The 18016-nt window shown below is 53.4% G+C and overlaps 1 protein-coding gene across 1 annotated transcript; it reads left to right on the top strand.

The window, feature by feature from the left end:
- The first annotated feature begins 13116 nt into the window (after positions 1-13116).
- On the top strand, positions 13117-14219 carry LOC132382332 (putative transmembrane protein INAFM2). The gene has a single exon (XM_059952464.1). It carries the CDS (start codon positions 13384-13386, stop codon positions 13822-13824), a length of 441 nt encoding a protein of 146 aa, XP_059808447.1. The 5' UTR covers positions 13117-13383; the 3' UTR covers positions 13825-14219.
- Positions 14220-18016: the final 3797 nt, after the last annotated feature.

The following is an 18016-nucleotide window of genomic DNA, read 5'->3' as shown; positions in this document are numbered from 1 at the left end:
TCTGGGGTTCTCTGCCAGGGGTAGTGATGGAGATCAATACGTGGTTGGTGTCTGGGGCTCTCTGCCAGGGGTAGTGATGGAGATCGATACGTGGTTGGTGTCTGGGGCTCTCTGCCAGGGGTAGTGATGGAGATCGATACGTGGTTGGTGTCTGGGGTTCTCTGCCAGGGGTAGTGATGGAGATCGATACGTGGTTGGTGTCTGGGGTTCTCTGCCAGGGGTAGTGATGGAGATCGATACGTGGTTGGTGTCTGGGGCTCTCTGCCAGGGGTAGTGATGGAGATCGATACGTGGTTGGTGTCTGGGGTTCTCTGCCAGGGGTAGTGATGGAGATCAATACGTGGTTGGTGTCTGGGGTTCTCTGCCAGGGGTAGTGATGGAGATCGATACGTGGTTGGTGTCTGGGGTTCTCTGCCAGGGGTAGTGATGGAGATCGATACGTGGTTGGTGTCTGGGGCTCTCTGCCAGGGGTAGTGATGGAGATCGATACGTGGTTGGTGTCTGGGGCTCTCTGCCAGGGGTAGTGATGGAGATCGATACGTGGTTGGTGTCTGGGGTTCTCTGCCAGGGGTAGTGATGGAGATCGATACGTGGTTGGTGTCTGGGGTTCTCTGCCAGGGGTAGTGATGGAGATCGATACGTGGTTGGTGTCTGGGGCTCTCTGCCAGGGGTAGTGATGGAGATCGATACGTGGTTGGTGTCTGGGGTTCTCTGCCAGGGGTAGTGATGGAGATCGATACGTGGCTGGTGTCTGGGGTTCTCTGCCAGGGGTAGTGATGGAGATCGATACGTGGCTGGTGTCTGGGGTTCTCTGCCAGGGGTAGTGATGGAGATCGATACGTGGTTGGTGTCTGGGGTTCTCTGCCAGGGGTAGTGATGGAGATCGATACGTGGTTGGTGTCTGGGGTTCTCTGCCAGGGGTAGTGATGGAGATCGATACGTGGTTGGTGTCTGGGGTTCTCTGCCAGGGGTAGTGATGGAGATCGATACGTGGTTGGTGTCTGGGGTTCTCTGCCAGGGGTAGTGATGGAGATCGATACGTGGTTGGTGTCTGGGGTTCTCTGCCAGGGGTAGTGATGGAGATCGATACGTGGTTGGTGTCTGGGGCTCTCTGTCAGGGGTAGTGATGGAGATTGATACGTGTTTGGTGTCTGGGGCTTTCTGCCAGGGGTAGTGATGGAGATCGATACGTGGTTGGTGTCTGGGGTTCTCTGCCAGGGGTAGTGATGGAGATCGATACGTGGTTGGTGTCTGGGTTTCTCTGCCAGGGGTAGTGATGGAGATCGATACGTGGTTGGTGTCTGGGGCTCTCTGTCAGGGGTAGTGATGGAGATTGATACGTGGTTGGTGTCTGGGGTTCTCTGCCAGGGGTAGTGATGGAGATCGATACGTGGTTGGTGTCTGGGGTTCTCTGCCAGGGGTAGTGATGGAGATCGATACGTGGTTGGTGTCTGGGGCTCTCTGCCAGGGGTATTGATGGAGATCAATACGTGGTTGGTGTCTGGGGTTCTCTGCCAGGGGTAGTGATGGAGATCGATACGTGGTTGGTGTCTGGGGTTCTTTGCCAGGGGTAGTGATGGAGATCGATACGTGGTTGGTGTCTGGGGCTCTCTGCCAGGGGTAGTGATGGAGATCGATACGTGGTTGGTGTCTGGGGTTCTTTGCCAGGGGTAGTGATGGAGATCGATACGTGGTTGGTGTCTGGGGCTCTCTGCCAGGGGTAGTGATGGAGATCGATACGTGGTTGGTGTCTGGGGTTCTCTGCCAGGGGTAGTGATGGAGATCGATACGTGGTTGGTGTCTGGGGTTCTCTGTCAGGGGTAGTGATGGAGATCGATACGTGGTTGGTGTCTGGGGCTCTCTGCCAGGGGTAGTGATGGAGATCGATACGTGGTTGGTGTCTGGGGTTCTCTGCCAGGGGTAGTGATGGAGATCGATACGTGGTTGGTGTCTGGGGTTCTCTGCCAGGGGTAGTGATGGAGATCAATACGTGGTTGGTGTCTGGGGTTCTTTGCCAGGGGTAGTGATGGAGATCGATACTTGGTTGGTGTCTGGGGTTCTCTGCCGGGGTAGTGATGGAGATCGATACGTGGTTGGTGTCTGGGGCTCTCTGCCAGGGGTAGTGATGGAGATCGATACGTGGTTGGTGTCTGGGGCTCTCTGTCAGGGGTAGTGATGGAGATTGATACGTGGTTGGTGTCTGGGGTTCTCTGCCAGGGGTAGTGATGGAGATCGATATGTGGTTGGTGTCTGGGGCTCTCTGCCAGGGGTAGTGATGGAGATCAATACGTGGTTGGTGTCTGGGGTTCTCTGCCAGGGGTAGTGATGGAGATCGATACGTGGTTGGTGTCTGGGGTTCTCTGCCGGGGTAGTGATGGAGATCAATACGTGGTTGGTGTCTCGGGTTCTCTGCCGGGGTAGTGATGGAGATCAATACGTGGTTGGTGTCTGAGGTTCTCTGCCAGGGGTAGTGATGGAGATCGATACGTGGTTGGTGTCTGGGGTTCTCTGCCAGGGGTAGTGATGGAGATCGATACGTGGTTGGTGTCTGGGGCTCTCTGCCAGGGGTAGTGATGGAGATCGATACGTGGTTGGTGTCTGGGGTTCTCTGCCAGGGGTAGTGATGGAGATCGATACGTGGTTGGTGTCTGGGGTTCTCTGCCGGGGTAGTGATGGAGATCAATACGTGGTTGGTGTCTGGGGTTCTCTGCCGGGGTAGTGATGGAGATCGATACGTGGTTGGTGTCTGGGGTTCTCTGCCAGGGGTAGTGATGGAGATCAATACGTGGTTGGTGTCTGGGGTTCTCTGCCGGGGTAGTGATGGAGATCGATACGTGGTTGGTGTCTGGGGCTCTCTGCCAGGGGTAGTGATGGAGATCGATACGTGGCTGGTGTCTGGGGTTCTCTGCCAGGGGTAGTGATGGAGATCAATACGTGGTTGGTGTCTGGGGTTCTCTGCCAGGGGTAGTGATGGAGATCGATACGTGGTTGGTGTCTGGGGTTCTCTGCCAGGGGTAGTGATGGAGATCGATATGTGGTTGGTGTCTGGGGCTCTCTGCCAGGGGTAGTGATGGAGATCGATACGTGGTTGGTGTCTGGGGTTCTCTGCCAGGGGTAGTGATGGAGATCGATACGTGGTTGGTGTCTGGGGTTCTCTGCCAGGGGTAGTGATGGAGATCGATACGTGGTTGGTGTCTGGGGTTCTCTGCCGGGGTAGTGATGGAGATCGATACGTGGTTGGTGTCTGGGGCTCTCTGCCAGGGGCAGTGATGGAGATCGATACGTGGTTGGTGTCTGGGGCTCTCTGCCAGGGATAGTGATGGAGATCGATACGTGGTTGGTGTCTGGGGCTTTCTGCCAGGGGTAGTGATGGAGATCGATACGTGGTTGGTGTCTGGGGCTCTCTGCCAAGGGTAGTGATGGAGATCGATACGTGGTTGGTGTCTGGGGTTCTCTGCCGGGGGTAGTGATGGAGATCAATACGTGGTTGGTGTCTGGGGCTCTCTGCCAGGGGTAGTGATGGAGATCAATACGTGGTTGGTGTCTGGGGCTCTCTGCCAGGGGTAGTGATGGAGATCGATACGTGGTTGGTGTCTGGGGTTCTCTGCCAGGGATAGTGATGGAGATCGATACGTGGTTGGTGTCTGGGGCTCTCTGCCAGGGGTAGTGATGGAGATCGATACGTGGCTGGTGTCTGGGGCTCTCTGCCAGGGGTAGTGATGGAGATCAATACGTGGTTGGTGTCTGGGGTTCTCTGCCAGGGGTAGTGATGGAGATCAATACGTGGTTGGTGTCTGGGGCTCTCTGCCAGGGGTAGTGATGGAGATCGATACGTGGTTGGTGTCTGGGGTTCTCTGCCAGGGGTAGTGATGGAGATCGATACGTGGTTGGTGTCTGGGGTTTTCTGCCGGGGTAGTGATGGAGATCGATACGTGGTTGGTGTCTGGGGCTCTCTGCCAGGGGTAGTGATGGAGATCGATACGTGGTTGGTGTCTGGGGCTCTCTGCCAGGGGTAGTGATGGAGATCAATACGTGGTTGGTGTCTGGGGTTCTCTGCCAGGGGTAGTGATGGAGATCGATACGTGGTTGGTGTCTGGGGTTCTCTGCCAGGGGTAGTGATGGAGATCGATACGTGGTTGGTGTCTGGGGCTCTCTGCCAGGGGTAGTGATGGAGATCGATACGTGGTTGGTGTCTGGGGTTCTCTGCCAGTGGTAGTGATGGAGATCGATACGTGGCGGGTGTCTGGGGTTCTCTGCCAGGGGTAGTGATGGAGATCGATACGTGGCTGGTGTCTGGGGTTCTCTGCCAGGGTTAGTGATGGAGATCGATACGTGGTTGGTGTCTGGGGTTCTCTGCCAGGGGTAGTGATGGAGATCGATACATGGTTGGTGTCTGGGGTTCTCTGCCAGGGGTAGTGATGGAGATCGATACGTGGTTGGTGTCTGGGGTTCTCTGCCAGGGGTAGTGATGGAGATCGATACGTGGTTGGTGTCTGGGGTTCTCTGCCAGGGGTAGTGATGGAGATCGATACGTGGTTGGTGTCTGGGGTTCTTTGCCAGGGGTAGTGATGGAGATCGATACGTGGTTGGTGTCTGGGGCTCTCTGCCAGGGGTAGTGATGGAGATCGATACGTGGTTGGTGTCTGGGGTTCTCTGCCAGGGGTAGTGATGGAGATCGATACGTGGTTGGTGTCTGGGGTTCTCTGCCAGGGGTAGTGATGGAGATCGATACGTGGTTGGTGTCTGGGGTTCTCTGCCAGGGGTAGTGATGGAGATCGATACGTGGTTGGTGTCTGGGGCTCTCTGTCAGGGGTAGTGATGGAGATTGATACGTGGTTGGTGTCTGGGGTTCTCTGCCAGGGGTAGTGATGGAGATCGATACGTGGTTGGTGTCTGGGGTTCTCTGCCAGGGGTAGTGATGGAGATCGATACGTGGTTGGTGTCTGGGGCTCTCTGCCAGGGGTAGTGATGGAGATCGATACGTGGTTGGTGTCTGGGGTTCTCTGCCAGGGGTAGTGATGGAGATCGATACGTGGTTGGTGTCTGGGGTTCTCTGCCAGGGGTAGTGATGGAGATCGATACGTGGCTGGTGTCTGGGGTTCTCTGCCAGGGGTAGTGATGGAGATCAATACGTGGTTGGTGTCTGGGGTTCTCTGCCGGGGTAGTGATGGAGATCGATACGTGGTTGGTGTCTGGGGCTCTCTGCCGGGGTAGTGATGGAGATCAATACGTGGTTGGTGTCTGGGGTTCTCTGCCGGGGTAGTGATGGAGATCAATACGTGGTTGGTGTCTGGGGTTCTCTGCCAGGGGTAGTGATGGAGATCGATACGTGGTTGGTGTCTGGGGTTCTCTGCCAGGGGTAGTGATGGAGATCGATACGTGGCTGGTGTCTGGGGTTCTCTGCCAGGGGTAGTGATGGAGATCAATACGTGGTTGGTGTCTGGGGTTCTCTGCCGGGGTAGTGATGGAGATCGATACGTGGTTGGTGTCTGGGGCTCTCTGCCGGGGTAGTGATGGAGATCAATACGTGGTTGGTGTCTGGGGTTCTCTGCCGGGGTAGTGATGGAGATCGATACGTGGTTGGTGTCTGGGGTTCTCTGCCAGGGGTAGTGATGGAGATCGATACGTGGTTGGTGTCTGGGGTTCTCTGCCAGGGGTAGTGATGGAGATCGATACGTGGTTGGTGTCTGGGGCTCTCTGCCAGGGGTAGTGATGGAGATCGATACGTGGTTGGTGTCTGGGGCTCTCTGCCAGGGGTAGTGATGGAGATCGATACGTGGTTGGTGTCTGGGGTTCTCTGCCAGTGGTAGTGATGGAGATCGATACGTGGCTGGTGTCTGGGGTTCTCTGCCAGGGGTAGTGATGGAGATCAATACGTGGTTGGTGTCTGGGGCTCTCTGCCAGGGGTAGTGATGGAGATCGATACGTGGTTGGTGTCTGGGGCTCTCTGCCAGGGGTAGTGATGGAGATCGATACGTGGTTGGTGTCTGGGGTTCTCTGCCAGGGGTAGTGATGGAGATCGATACGTGGTTGGTGTCTGGGGTTCTCTGCCAGGGGTAGTGATGGAGATCGATACGTGGTTGGTGTCTGGGGCTCTCTGCCAGGGGTAGTGATGGAGATCGATACGTGGTTGTTGTCTGGGGCTCTCTGCCAGGGGTAGTGATGGAGATCGATACGTGGCTGGTGTCTGGGGCTCTCTGCCAGGGGTAGTGATGGAGATCAATACGTGGTTGGTGTCTGGGGTTCTCTGCCGGGGTAGTGATGGAGATCAATACGTGGTTGGTGTCTGGGGCTCTCTGCCGGGGTAGTGATGGAGATCAATACGTGGTTGGTGTCTGGGGTTCTCTGCCGGGGTAGTGATGGAGATCGATACGTGGTTGGTGTCTGGGGTTCTCTGCCAGGGGTATTGATGGAGATCAATACGTGGTTGGTGTCTGGGGCTCTCTGCCAGGGGTAGTGATGGAGATCGATACGTGGTTGGTGTCTGGGGTTCTCTGCCAGGGGTAGTGATGGAGATCGATACGTGGTTGGTGTCTGGGGCTCTCTGCCAGGGGTAGTGATGGAGATCGATACGTGGTTGGTGTCTGGGGCTCTCTGCCAGGGGTAGTGATGGAGATCAATACGTGGTTGGTGTCTGGGGTTCTCTGCCAGGGGTAGTGATGGAGATCGATACGTGGTTGGTGTCTGGGGTTCTCTGCCAGGGGTAGTGATGGAGATCGATACGTGGTTGGTGTCTGGGGTTCTCTGCCAGGGGTAGTGATGGAGATCGATACGTGGCTGGTGTCTGGGGTTCTCTGCCAGGGGTAGTGATGGAGATCGATACGTGGCTGGTGTCTGGGGTTCTCTGCCAGGGGTAGTGATGGAGATCGATACGTGGTTGGTGTCTGGGGTTCTCTGCCAGGGGTAGTGATGGAGATCGATACGTGGTTGGTGTCTGGGGTTCTCTGCCAGGGGTAGTGATGGAGATCGATACGTGGTTGGTGTCTGGGGTTCTCTGCCAGGGGTAGTGATGGAGATCGATACGTGGTTGGTGTCTGGGGTTCTCTGCCAGGGGTAGTGATGGAGATCGATACGTGGCTGGTGTCTGGGGTTCTCTGCCAGGGGTAGTGATGGAGATCAATACGTGGTTGGTGTCTGGGGTTCTCTGCCGGGGTAGTGATGGAGATCGATACGTGGTTGGTGTCTGGGGCTCTCTGCCGGGGTAGTGATGGAGATCAATACGTGGTTGGTGTCTGGGGTTCTCTGCCGGGGTAGTGATGGAGATCGATACGTGGTTGGTGTCTGGGGTTCTCTGCCAGGGGTAGTGATGGAGATCGATACGTGGTTGGTGTCTGGGGTTCTCTGCCAGGGGTAGTGATGGAGATCGATACGTGGTTGGTGTCTGGGGCTCTCTGCCAGGGGTAGTGATGGAGATCGATACGTGGTTGGTGTCTGGGGCTCTCTGCCAGGGGTAGTGATGGAGATCGATACGTGGTTGGTGTCTGGGGTTCTCTGCCAGTGGTAGTGATGGAGATCGATACGTGGCTGGTGTCTGGGGTTCTCTGCCAGGGGTAGTGATGGAGATCAATACGTGGTTGGTGTCTGGGGCTCTCTGCCAGGGGTTGTGATGGAGATCGATACGTGGTTGGTGTCTGGGGCTCTCTGCCAGGGGTAGTGATGGAGATCGATACGTGGTTGGTGTCTGGGGTTCTCTGCCAGGGGTAGTGATGGAGATCGATACGTGGTTGGTGTCTGGGGTTCTCTGCCAGGGGTAGTGATGGAGATCGATACGTGGCTGGTGTCTGGGGTTCTCTGCCAGGGGTAGTGATGGAGATCGATACGTGGCTGGTGTCTGGGGTTCTCTGCCAGGGTTAGTGATGGAGGTCGATACGTGGTTGGTGTCTGGGGTTCTCTGCCAGGGGTAGTGATGGAGATCGATACGTGGTTGGTGTCTGGGGCTCTCTGCCAGGGGTAGTGATGGAGATCGATACGTGGTTGGTGTCTGGGGTTCTCTGCCAGGGGTAGTGATGGAGATCGATACGTGGTTGGTGTCTGGGGCTCTCTGTCAGGGGTAGTGATGGAGATTGATACGTGGTTGGTGTCTGGGGTTCTCTGCCAGGGGTAGTGATGGAGATCGATACGTGGTTGGTGTCTGGGGTTCTCTGCCAGGGGTAGTGATGGAGATCGATACGTGGTTGGTGTCTGGGGCTCTCTGCCAGGGGTAGTGATGGAGATCAATACGTGGTTGGTGTCTGGGGTTCTCTGCCAGGGGTAGTGATGGAGATCAATACGTGGTTGGTGTCTGGGGTTCTCTGCCGGGGTAGTGATGGAGATCGATACGTGGTTGGTGTCTGGGGCTCTCTGCCGGGGTAGTGATGGAGATCAATACGTGGTTGGTGTCTGGGGTTCTCTGCCGGGGTAGTGATGGAGATCGATACGTGGTTGGTGTCTGGGGTTCTCTGCCAGGGGTAGTGATGGAGATCGATACGTGGTTGGTGTCTGGGGTTCTCTGCCAGGGGTAGTGATGGAGATCGATACGTGGTTGGTGTCTGGGGCTCTCTGCCAGGGGTAGTGATGGAGATCGATACGTGGTTGGTGTCTGGGGCTCTCTGCCAGGGGTAGTGATGGAGATCGATACGTGGTTGGTGTCTGGGGTTCTCTGCCAGGGGTAGTGATGGAGATCGATACGTGGCTGGTGTCTGGGGTTCTCTGCCAGGGGTAGTGATGGAGATCAATACGTGGTTGGTGTCTGGGGCTCTCTGCCAGGGGTAGTGATGGAGATCGATACGTGGTTGGTGTCTGGGGCTCTCTGCCAGGGGTAGTGATGGAGATCGATACGTGGTTGGTGTCTGGGGTTCTCTGCCAGGGGTAGTGATGGAGATCGATACGTGGTTGGTGTCTGGGGTTCTCTGCCAGGGGTGGTGATGGAGATCGATACGTGGTTGGTGTCTGGGGCTCTCTGCCAGGGGTAGTGATGGAGATCGATACGTGGTTGGTGTCTGGGGTTCTCTGCCAGGGGTAGTGATGGAGATCAATACGTGGTTGGTGTCTGGGGTTCTCTGCCAGGGGTAGTGATGGAGATCGATACGTGGTTGGTGTCTGGGGTTCTCTGCCAGGGGTAGTGATGGAGATCGATACGTGGTTGGTGTCTGGGGCTCTCTGCCAGGGGTAGTGATGGAGATCGATACGTGGTTGGTGTCTGGGGCTCTCTGCCAGGGGTAGTGATGGAGATCGATACGTGGTTGGTGTCTGGGGTTCTCTGCCAGGGGTAGTGATGGAGATCGATACGTGGTTGGTGTCTGGGGTTCTCTGCCAGGGGTAGTGATGGAGATCGATACGTGGTTGGTGTCTGGGGCTCTCTGCCAGGGGTAGTGATGGAGATCGATACGTGGTTGGTGTCTGGGGTTCTCTGCCAGGGGTAGTGATGGAGATCGATACGTGGCTGGTGTCTGGGGTTCTCTGCCAGGGGTAGTGATGGAGATCGATACGTGGCTGGTGTCTGGGGTTCTCTGCCAGGGGTAGTGATGGAGATCGATACGTGGTTGGTGTCTGGGGTTCTCTGCCAGGGGTAGTGATGGAGATCGATACGTGGTTGGTGTCTGGGGTTCTCTGCCAGGGGTAGTGATGGAGATCGATACGTGGTTGGTGTCTGGGGTTCTCTGCCAGGGGTAGTGATGGAGATCGATACGTGGTTGGTGTCTGGGGTTCTCTGCCAGGGGTAGTGATGGAGATCGATACGTGGTTGGTGTCTGGGGTTCTCTGCCAGGGGTAGTGATGGAGATCGATACGTGGTTGGTGTCTGGGGCTCTCTGTCAGGGGTAGTGATGGAGATTGATACGTGTTTGGTGTCTGGGGCTTTCTGCCAGGGGTAGTGATGGAGATCGATACGTGGTTGGTGTCTGGGGTTCTCTGCCAGGGGTAGTGATGGAGATCGATACGTGGTTGGTGTCTGGGGTTCTCTGCCAGGGGTAGTGATGGAGATCGATACGTGGTTGGTGTCGGGGGCTCTCTGTCAGGGGTAGTGATGGAGATCGATACGTGGTTGGTGTCTGGGGTTCTCTGCCAGGGGTAGTGATGGAGATCGATACGTGGTTGGTGTCTGGGGCTCTCTGCCAGGGGTAGTGATGGAGATCGATACGTGGTTGGTGTCTGGGGTTCTCTGCCAGGGGTAGTGATGGAGATCGATACGTGGTTGGTGTCTGGGGTTCTCTGTCAGGGGTAGTGATGGAGATCGATACGTGGTTGGTGTCTGGGGCTCTCTGCCAGGGGTAGTGATGGAGATCGATACGTGGTTGGTGTCTGGGGTTCTCTGCCAGGGGTAGTGATGGAGATCGATACGTGGTTGGTGTCTGGGGTTCTCTGCCAGGGGTAGTGATGGAGATCGATACGTGGTTGGTGTCTGGGGTTCTCTGCCAGGGGTAGTGATGGAGATCGATACGTGGTTGGTGTCTGGGGCTCTCTGCCAGGGGTAGTGATGGAGATCGATACGTGGTTGGTATCTGGGGCTCTCTGTCAGGGGTAGTGATGGAGATCGATACGTGGTTGGTGTCTGGGGCTCTCTGCCAGGGGTAGTGATGGAGATCGATACGTGGTTGGTGTCTGGGGTTCTCTGCCAGGGGTAGTGATGGAGATCGATACGTGGCTGGTGTCTGGGGTTCTCTGCCAGGGGTAGTGATGGAGATTGATACGTGGTTGGTGTCTGGGGTTCTCTGCCAGGGGTAGTGATGGAGATCGATATGTGGTTGGTGTCTGGGGTTCTCTGCCAGGGGTAGTGATGGAGATCGATACGTGGTTGGTGTCTGGGGTTCTCTGCCAGGGGTAGTGATGGAGATTGATACGTGGTTGGTGTCTGGGGTTCTCTGCCAGGGGTAGTGATGGACATCGATATGTGGTTGGTGTCTGGGGTTCTCTGCCAGGGGTAGTGATGGAGATCGATACGTGGTTGGTGTCTGGGGTTCTGTGCCAGGGGTAGTGATGGAGATCGATACGTGGTTGGTGTCTGGGGTTCTCTGCCAGGGGTAGTGATGGAGATCGATACGTGGTTGGTGTCTGGGGTTCTCTGCCAGGGGTAGTGATGGAGATCGATACGTGGTTGGTGTCTGGGGTTCTCTGCCAGGGGTAGTGATGGAGATCGATACGTGGTTGGTGTCTGGGGTTCTCTGCCAGGGGTAGTGATGGAGATCGATACGTGGTTGGTGTCTGGGGTTCTCTGCCAGGGGTAGTGATGGAGATCGATACGTGGTTGGTGTCTGGGGCTCTCTGTCAGGGGTAGTGATGGAGATTGATACGTGGTTGGTGTCTGGGGTTCTCTGCCAGGGGTAGTGATGGAGATCGATACGTGGTTGGTGTCTGGGGCTCTCTGCCAGGGGTAGTGGTGGAAACTTTAAGAAGCTCTTTGACAGACACATGAATACGGAGGAAATGGAAGGATATGGATCGTGTACAGTATGATGGGATTTGGTTAAATTTGGCATCACATTCAGGAATACTTTTTGGGCCAAATGGCGTATTCCAGTGTGATATTGTTCTACGTTCACATGCTGCAGTTGCCAACTCGATGCTACGACTTTGTGAACAAGGAGCTGGCGAGGTGCAGCTTGTGGTGGTACATATTGTAATCGTTGTGCTCAAGCAGCAGAGGGACTGAACGTCTGGGGCAGTGGATGAGGTGCTAGACAAGTGCTCAGGTTTGCCTGGATATTGTATGAATGGCATTCAGCCAAATAATTCTTGTAAAGTATTCCTTAAGTGAGTTAGAGAGTTCCTATACTATAGAACATTCCTTTTCTGAACTTCCCACAGACAAATGGGGCATTACACAAATCATTTCGAGAAAAATAAAAAGATCAATAATCAAATAACTTCTGAAATTTTTGTTCTCATGTCTGTCATTACAACGTTGTCCTGTTCTCCATCCCTTTATGCTGAATTGACAAGACTGCCATTTTCCTGAAATGGTCCAGTTGAGGGAGCTTGAGGTTGTTACAGCCGCGGGAGATACTGGGACCACGCTCCCACTGCCCTTTAAATACCCCAATGGCGAGTGTCTCAAAGAGCCTCTGATAACCAAGTCCAGATCCTGGCCTTCTCGCAATGGAACCAATTTACTGACAGGAGAAGGGGCTCCTTAAAACCAGTATCTTCTGGCATCCCATCCAGGAGAAGCAACACTTTGATCTCAAACCTCCACTGCCTTGCGGCTATGCCCACTCATGGGGAAGGTTTCGAGAATAAGCCCCGAGCAAAGTCCGGAGCTGGTGTCCCTAACGCATGCCTATGTCGACTTTAACGCTGACTAGCTGGCAAATCCTGAGACACTGAACTGCATCGGTCTTCGCCGTTCCTTTGGGTTTGTCAGCTGCGTGGAGAAGGGGAGCCTGTTACAGGGGCAACACCTTCCTCTTCATATCGTACTGCCCAGGCTTGCTTATCATGCAGGCAGCTGGGTCACAACATTGGTATTTGACCAGACCAACGTAGGGCCCCCTCAGGACAACTGGACTAGCTTAGCCTGAGACATCAACAAATACAACTCACAGAAAAACATCTATAAAGAGAAGCACTGTGGACGTTTTGGGCCCAGACCCTTCGAAGGGTCTCGGCCTGAAACGTCGACAGTGCTTCTCCCTATAGATGCTGCCTGGCCTGCTGTGTTCCGCCAGCATTTTGTGTGTGTTGCTTGAATTTCCAGCACCTGCAGATTTCCTCGTGTTTGCTCAACAAATACAACAAACATGAATTGTTGCAGCTCGCATTGTTGTGGCTCAACGGCTGTTTCCAGCATTTTATGATGTTAAAACCATGCGTCCAGGATACTGGAAATGCAGTAACCAGGAGAAAAATCCGTGATTTTTCAGGGATTGTCTAAAGGCCCCGAGCTGTTACTTTAAATTTAGCCCCCTCTTCAGAGAAGGCCATATCCTGAACTCAACTTTCTCACAACGGCTCATCTAAGGTACCAGGGCAGAGTCTTTAAGAGCTCCGGACTTGTCCTGAGGACAACGGCCCCTCGGCACACGCCGTTATCGTACGGCTGTGTGCGCATCTTGACGTGCGTAGCCCGTAAAACCAAAACTGTCTGAAACAAGGTCTTTGACCGCTGTAACGGTGCACACAGGGGCGGGGGAGAGGCAGTTCCCTCTGCCCACACGCTCCAGCTTACGACTTGTCCACGCCCACTGCCTCCTTCAGAGATTCCTCCCCTCCCCTCCTTGTTACAAAGAGACGCTCCAGTTGGCGACAATGAGAAGGGAGAGCTGAGGCAGCGGACAGAGCCCCGGGGTTTGCAGCCGGTGCCTGGAAGAGGAGCATCAGCCCTCGGCTCTGTCATGCTCCGGGCGGACCGGAGCGCCCGCATCACACGCTAGTTTCCACCCGACGACAACAACAAAGGAGGAGGCAGCGATGAGGGACAAGGACTTCAAACCCGGCGGGGATAAAGGCAAGCCGGCCACCTTCACGGGCGACAAGGCGAAGATGGCGGCGAAGAGCGACAAGAAGTGGGTGAGGCTGGCCACGGTGCTGGCTTACGTGCTCTCCGTCTCGCTGGCCGCCATCATCTTGGCCGTCTATTACAGCCTCATCTGGAAGCCGGTGAAGCTGCCGGCCGAAGCCGACAGCAGCCCCGCGACCGGCTCCCCGCCCCCCGACAACCGGGCGCTGCAGATCACCGTGCCCGGCGGCCAGAGCCAGAGCCAGAGCCAGACCCAGAGCTGGGGCGGCGGCGGCGGCGGCGGCGGCGGCCAGACTGGGGTGCTGACGCCGCCGGGGAGCAGCCCGCAGACCGCCGAGCAGGCCCAGCTCACGGGGCCGAGACTGAACGCCACGGTGCCGCCGAGCCAGTGAACCGGGTCTGGGGCAGCCACCGCCGCTTCACTCAACACCGCGCCGTGATAGAACTTTATGTAACGGCGTGCAAGGACTCCGCGCCGTGATAGAAGGCACAACCACTCTTTTAATATATTTCTAGCACCGGTTAATGTTAAAATATGGGCTGAGGATCGTTCTGTTTCGACGATGATTTGTCTAGCACGGGTTGTAATATTCATATTATTCCTACGTACCTCATGTAGTGTATTTAAAGGATAACTTTACATGCCTAATGCACAGGATATGATCAACCTCAGGTACATCTAGAGCTGTAAAATGTATCTACTGTTGTACAATAGTGCAACGTATCCCGGGAGCTTTAGTAATCGTTCGTATATTTTTAAGGAGTAATAAATGTTCCAAGAGCTGAATCGGTGGAGTTTTATGTGGAAGGTCGGAGTAAGTGCTGCGGAGCGCCGGTGACACTGGGTTGAAATCCTCTATTGTAATCGGGTACGACTTGTTTCCCAGAATCGATTTAAACAGGGATGGGGGGTGGCGACGACAGTAGCACCGTGTGTGTTTCGTATAACGAATTACCCTGCCCCTGGTGATAGTATTTCACATTGAAATGTGGGTACTGGGGTTCTTCACAGCTGGGCGCAAGGTAGTTATACTGTACGTCAGTGATTTGGATCAATAGCTTTGTGGCCGAGTTTGTTGACGATACGAAGATAGTTTAAGGGGCAGCTAGTGTCGAGGAAGTGGGGAGTCTGGGGAATGGGCAATGAAGCGACAGATGGAATACAGTTTACACTTTGGTAGAAAGAATAAAGCTATGGAATATTTTCTAAACGGGGAACCGGTTCAGAAATAAGAGGTGTACGGAACTTAGAAAGCTGCCTGCAGGATTCCCTAAATGCTAATGCAGGTAAGAAAGGCAAGTGCAATGTTAGCATTAATTTTGAGAGGACTAGATTATGTTCTCTATAGTGCACTACAGCACAGAGGCCCTTTGGCCCATCTAGTCCATGCCAAACTATTGTTCTGCCTCGTCCCATCAACTTACCCCTCTGTGCCCCTCCTACCCATGTACTTGTCCAAACCCACATCCATCACTTGTGCTGGTAGCTGGTTCCTTGCTCTCTCCACCCTCTGAGTGAGGCGGTTCCCCTTTAACATTTCACCTTTCACTCTTCATCCATGACCTCTAGTTTTAGTCTCATCTAATTTCAGTGGAGAAACCCTGTTCACTTTTACCCTGTCTCTAGCCATTATAATTTTGTACAGCTCAATCAAATCTCCCCTCCTCCTTCTATGGTCCAGGGAATAAGTCCTAATCTATTCAAGTTTTGTCTATAATTCAGGTCCTCAAGACCCAGCGACATCCTTGTACATTTCCTCTGTTGCTTCAATCTTATTGATGTCTTCCTTGTAAGTAGGAAATCAGAACTACGTAACACTGCAAATCGGGCCTCACCGATGTGAAATGCTTTGGTTCTGTCGGCTGCACAAGTCGAGGGAAAACTATCTTTGGCCCCACTACGCGTGGGAGATTGAAGCACAAGGCCCTTGTCTGTGTGGGCACTGCATGATTTGTTACTGTTACAAATGAGTACCATGACAGTACACTGCATGCAATTAAATGATTTAGCTTTATAATTCTTAATTTGACTACAGGGTTAGAAAAGCAGAAGTGAATTTGGAGCTCACGGTTTCCCCTTTTGCCAATTCGCCTCCAATCTCCTCGGGCTTCATTGAATCATGGCCCCGCTCCAGGTAGAGTCCAACAACCTCTTCTCTCTTCCCCAACAAAGATACAAGCCCAGCCTTAGTGTCCCTCACCAGACAAACATTTGGCCATCCTAACTGGATGGGATTCAATTCTCTTATCTCATCTTCAACAGTAACCAAACAAGCAGTGTACACAGAATAGAACAGCATACCAGAGAAAAAATAGGAACCAGGGTATTACAAATATTATTATCAACTAAATCATACCATCCCAACTCCTGCACTTTATTTTGATTTATGAAGGCAAAGCTAAAAGCAGGAATGTAATGCTCAGACTTCGTATGGCATTGGTCAAACTGTACATGGGGTAGTGTGAGTAGTTTTGGGCCCTTTTAGAAAAGATGTGCTGGCATTGGAGAGGGTCCAGAGGAGGTTTATTAGAATGATTCCAGGAATGAGAGGGTTAATGTATGAGCAGTGTTTGATATCTCTGTGTCTGTACTCACTGGAGCCTAGAAAACCAAGTGGGGGGGGGGGGTGAGAATCTCATTGAAACATATTGAAAGGCCTGGATGCAGTGGACAGAGGGAGGGTCTTTCCTGTGGTGGGGCAGTGTAGACCAACATGGCATGCTTCAGAAGGACAAACATATGGATGAATTTCTTTAGCAGATGGTGGTGAATCTGTGGAATTCATTGCTACAGACGGCTGTGTAGGGCAAGCTGTTAGGTATATTTAAAACAGATTGATGGGTTCCAGTAAGGTTACTAAAATATTGCGGGTAAAAGCAAGAGAATGGGTTGAGAGGGATAATAAATCAGCTGTGATGGAATGGGGGAGCAGGCTCTGGTTCTGCTCCTATGTCATATAGAACTCCGAAAGGAGGGAGGTGTCTCCCCCGCCGGGCATGCAGTCTCACTCAATGGGGTGAGGAAGTGTCCAGTGACCAGCTCACTTTACCAGAAGATAGATTCTCCACAGCTCATGCTGTATCCCAGCTGTGAACTTGATCATGTGGCACCTGGGAGGATTGGGCGGGGAACAAAATGATGTCCTGGGGTCCTGGCGGATCTCTGAGCAGCGGTCAGGCTCTTGGGTCCCACAGTGTGTCTGGCCGAAGGAGCTTGTACCAGTCCACCTGAGAGCAGCCTTGGATCTGCAGTGACTAGTCTGTTCTCACCAACTTCAGGGCAAAGTTAGACTAGAGTGTCTGCGCTCCAGTTAAGTACCACAACACACGACGCGTCACTGTCTGCCTCTCCCTTCCTTCCCTGTGAAGGGGGGGGGGGGCAAGTTCAAAGGAGAACAGCAGTGCAAGTTTTCTCTTGGACCGAGGTAGGTGCCTGAAATGTGCTCCTGGGGTGGTGGTGGAAACAGAAATAATAGATGGTTCTCAGGCTCGCAGACAGGCGGATGGACATGAAGACGATGGAGGGATATGGACCTTGTGTGAGAAGGGATTAGGCATTTAATGATTTATTTATGGCCTTAGGGCCCGATCCTGTGCTCATCTGTTCCCTGTTCTAAAGTCCAGGATGATTTTAATCACAGCAACAGTTGGTGTTTGATGGAGGACTAGGTATGAGGCCTGTTAGTTCCCTAGGGTTCAGCTTTGTATCTAGCATGGTAGGTGGAGTGAACTGCAATCAGGAGTGAAAGGATTTCAGAAAATAATGGGTCTGTGGAAATGTTTGGTGAATCACTTTAGTGCAAAGAGTGAGGAGATATAATTAGTACAGTTTTGGTCTCCAGGGTTAAGGAAGGACATCCTGGCTGTAGAGGAAGTGCAGCGTAGATTCATAAGGTTAATTCCTGGGATGTCCAGACTGTCTTACACAGAGAGGTTAGAGAGACTGGGCTTGTACTCGCTGGAATTAAGGAGATTGACAGGGGATCTGATCGCAACATATAAGATTATTAAGGGATTGGACAAGATAGAGGCAGGAAATATGTTCCAGATGCTGGGAGAGTCCAGTACCAGAGGGCATGGTTTGAGAATAAGGGGTAGGTCATTTTGGACAGAGTTAAGGAAAAACTTCTTCTCCCAGAGAGTTGTGGGGGTCTGGAATGCACTGCCTCAGAAGGTAGTGGAGGCCAATTCTCTGGATGCTTTCAAGAAGGAGCTAGATAGGTATCTTATGGATAGGGGAATCAAGGGATATGGGGACAAGGCAGGAACCGGGTATTGATAGATGATCAGCCATGATCTCAGAATGGTGGTGCAGGCTCGAAGGGCCGAATGGTCTATATATGAGACTATATAGCTCATTATGCTTGCAAAGATATTTGGAGTTGGAAGGACAAGTTAATCAAGTGGTTAATAATTTGAATCTTGAGACACAAGGGACTGCAGACACTAATTTGGAGTAACAAACAATCTCCTTGAGTATTTCAGCAGGTGGAACGGTATCTCTGGGAGGAAAAGAACTGACTGAATTAAACATCCAACGCAGACAATTCCTACCCACTTCACAGATGAGCTGCTGAGTTCCTC

The sequence above is a fragment of the Hypanus sabinus genome, chromosome 2 (assembly GCF_030144855.1).
Source record: "Hypanus sabinus isolate sHypSab1 chromosome 2, sHypSab1.hap1, whole genome shotgun sequence".
Taxonomy (NCBI): Eukaryota; Metazoa; Chordata; class Chondrichthyes; order Myliobatiformes; family Dasyatidae; genus Hypanus; species Hypanus sabinus.
The sequence above is the reverse complement of the archived record's forward strand: the minus strand, read 5'-3'. Positions and strand labels throughout refer to the sequence as shown.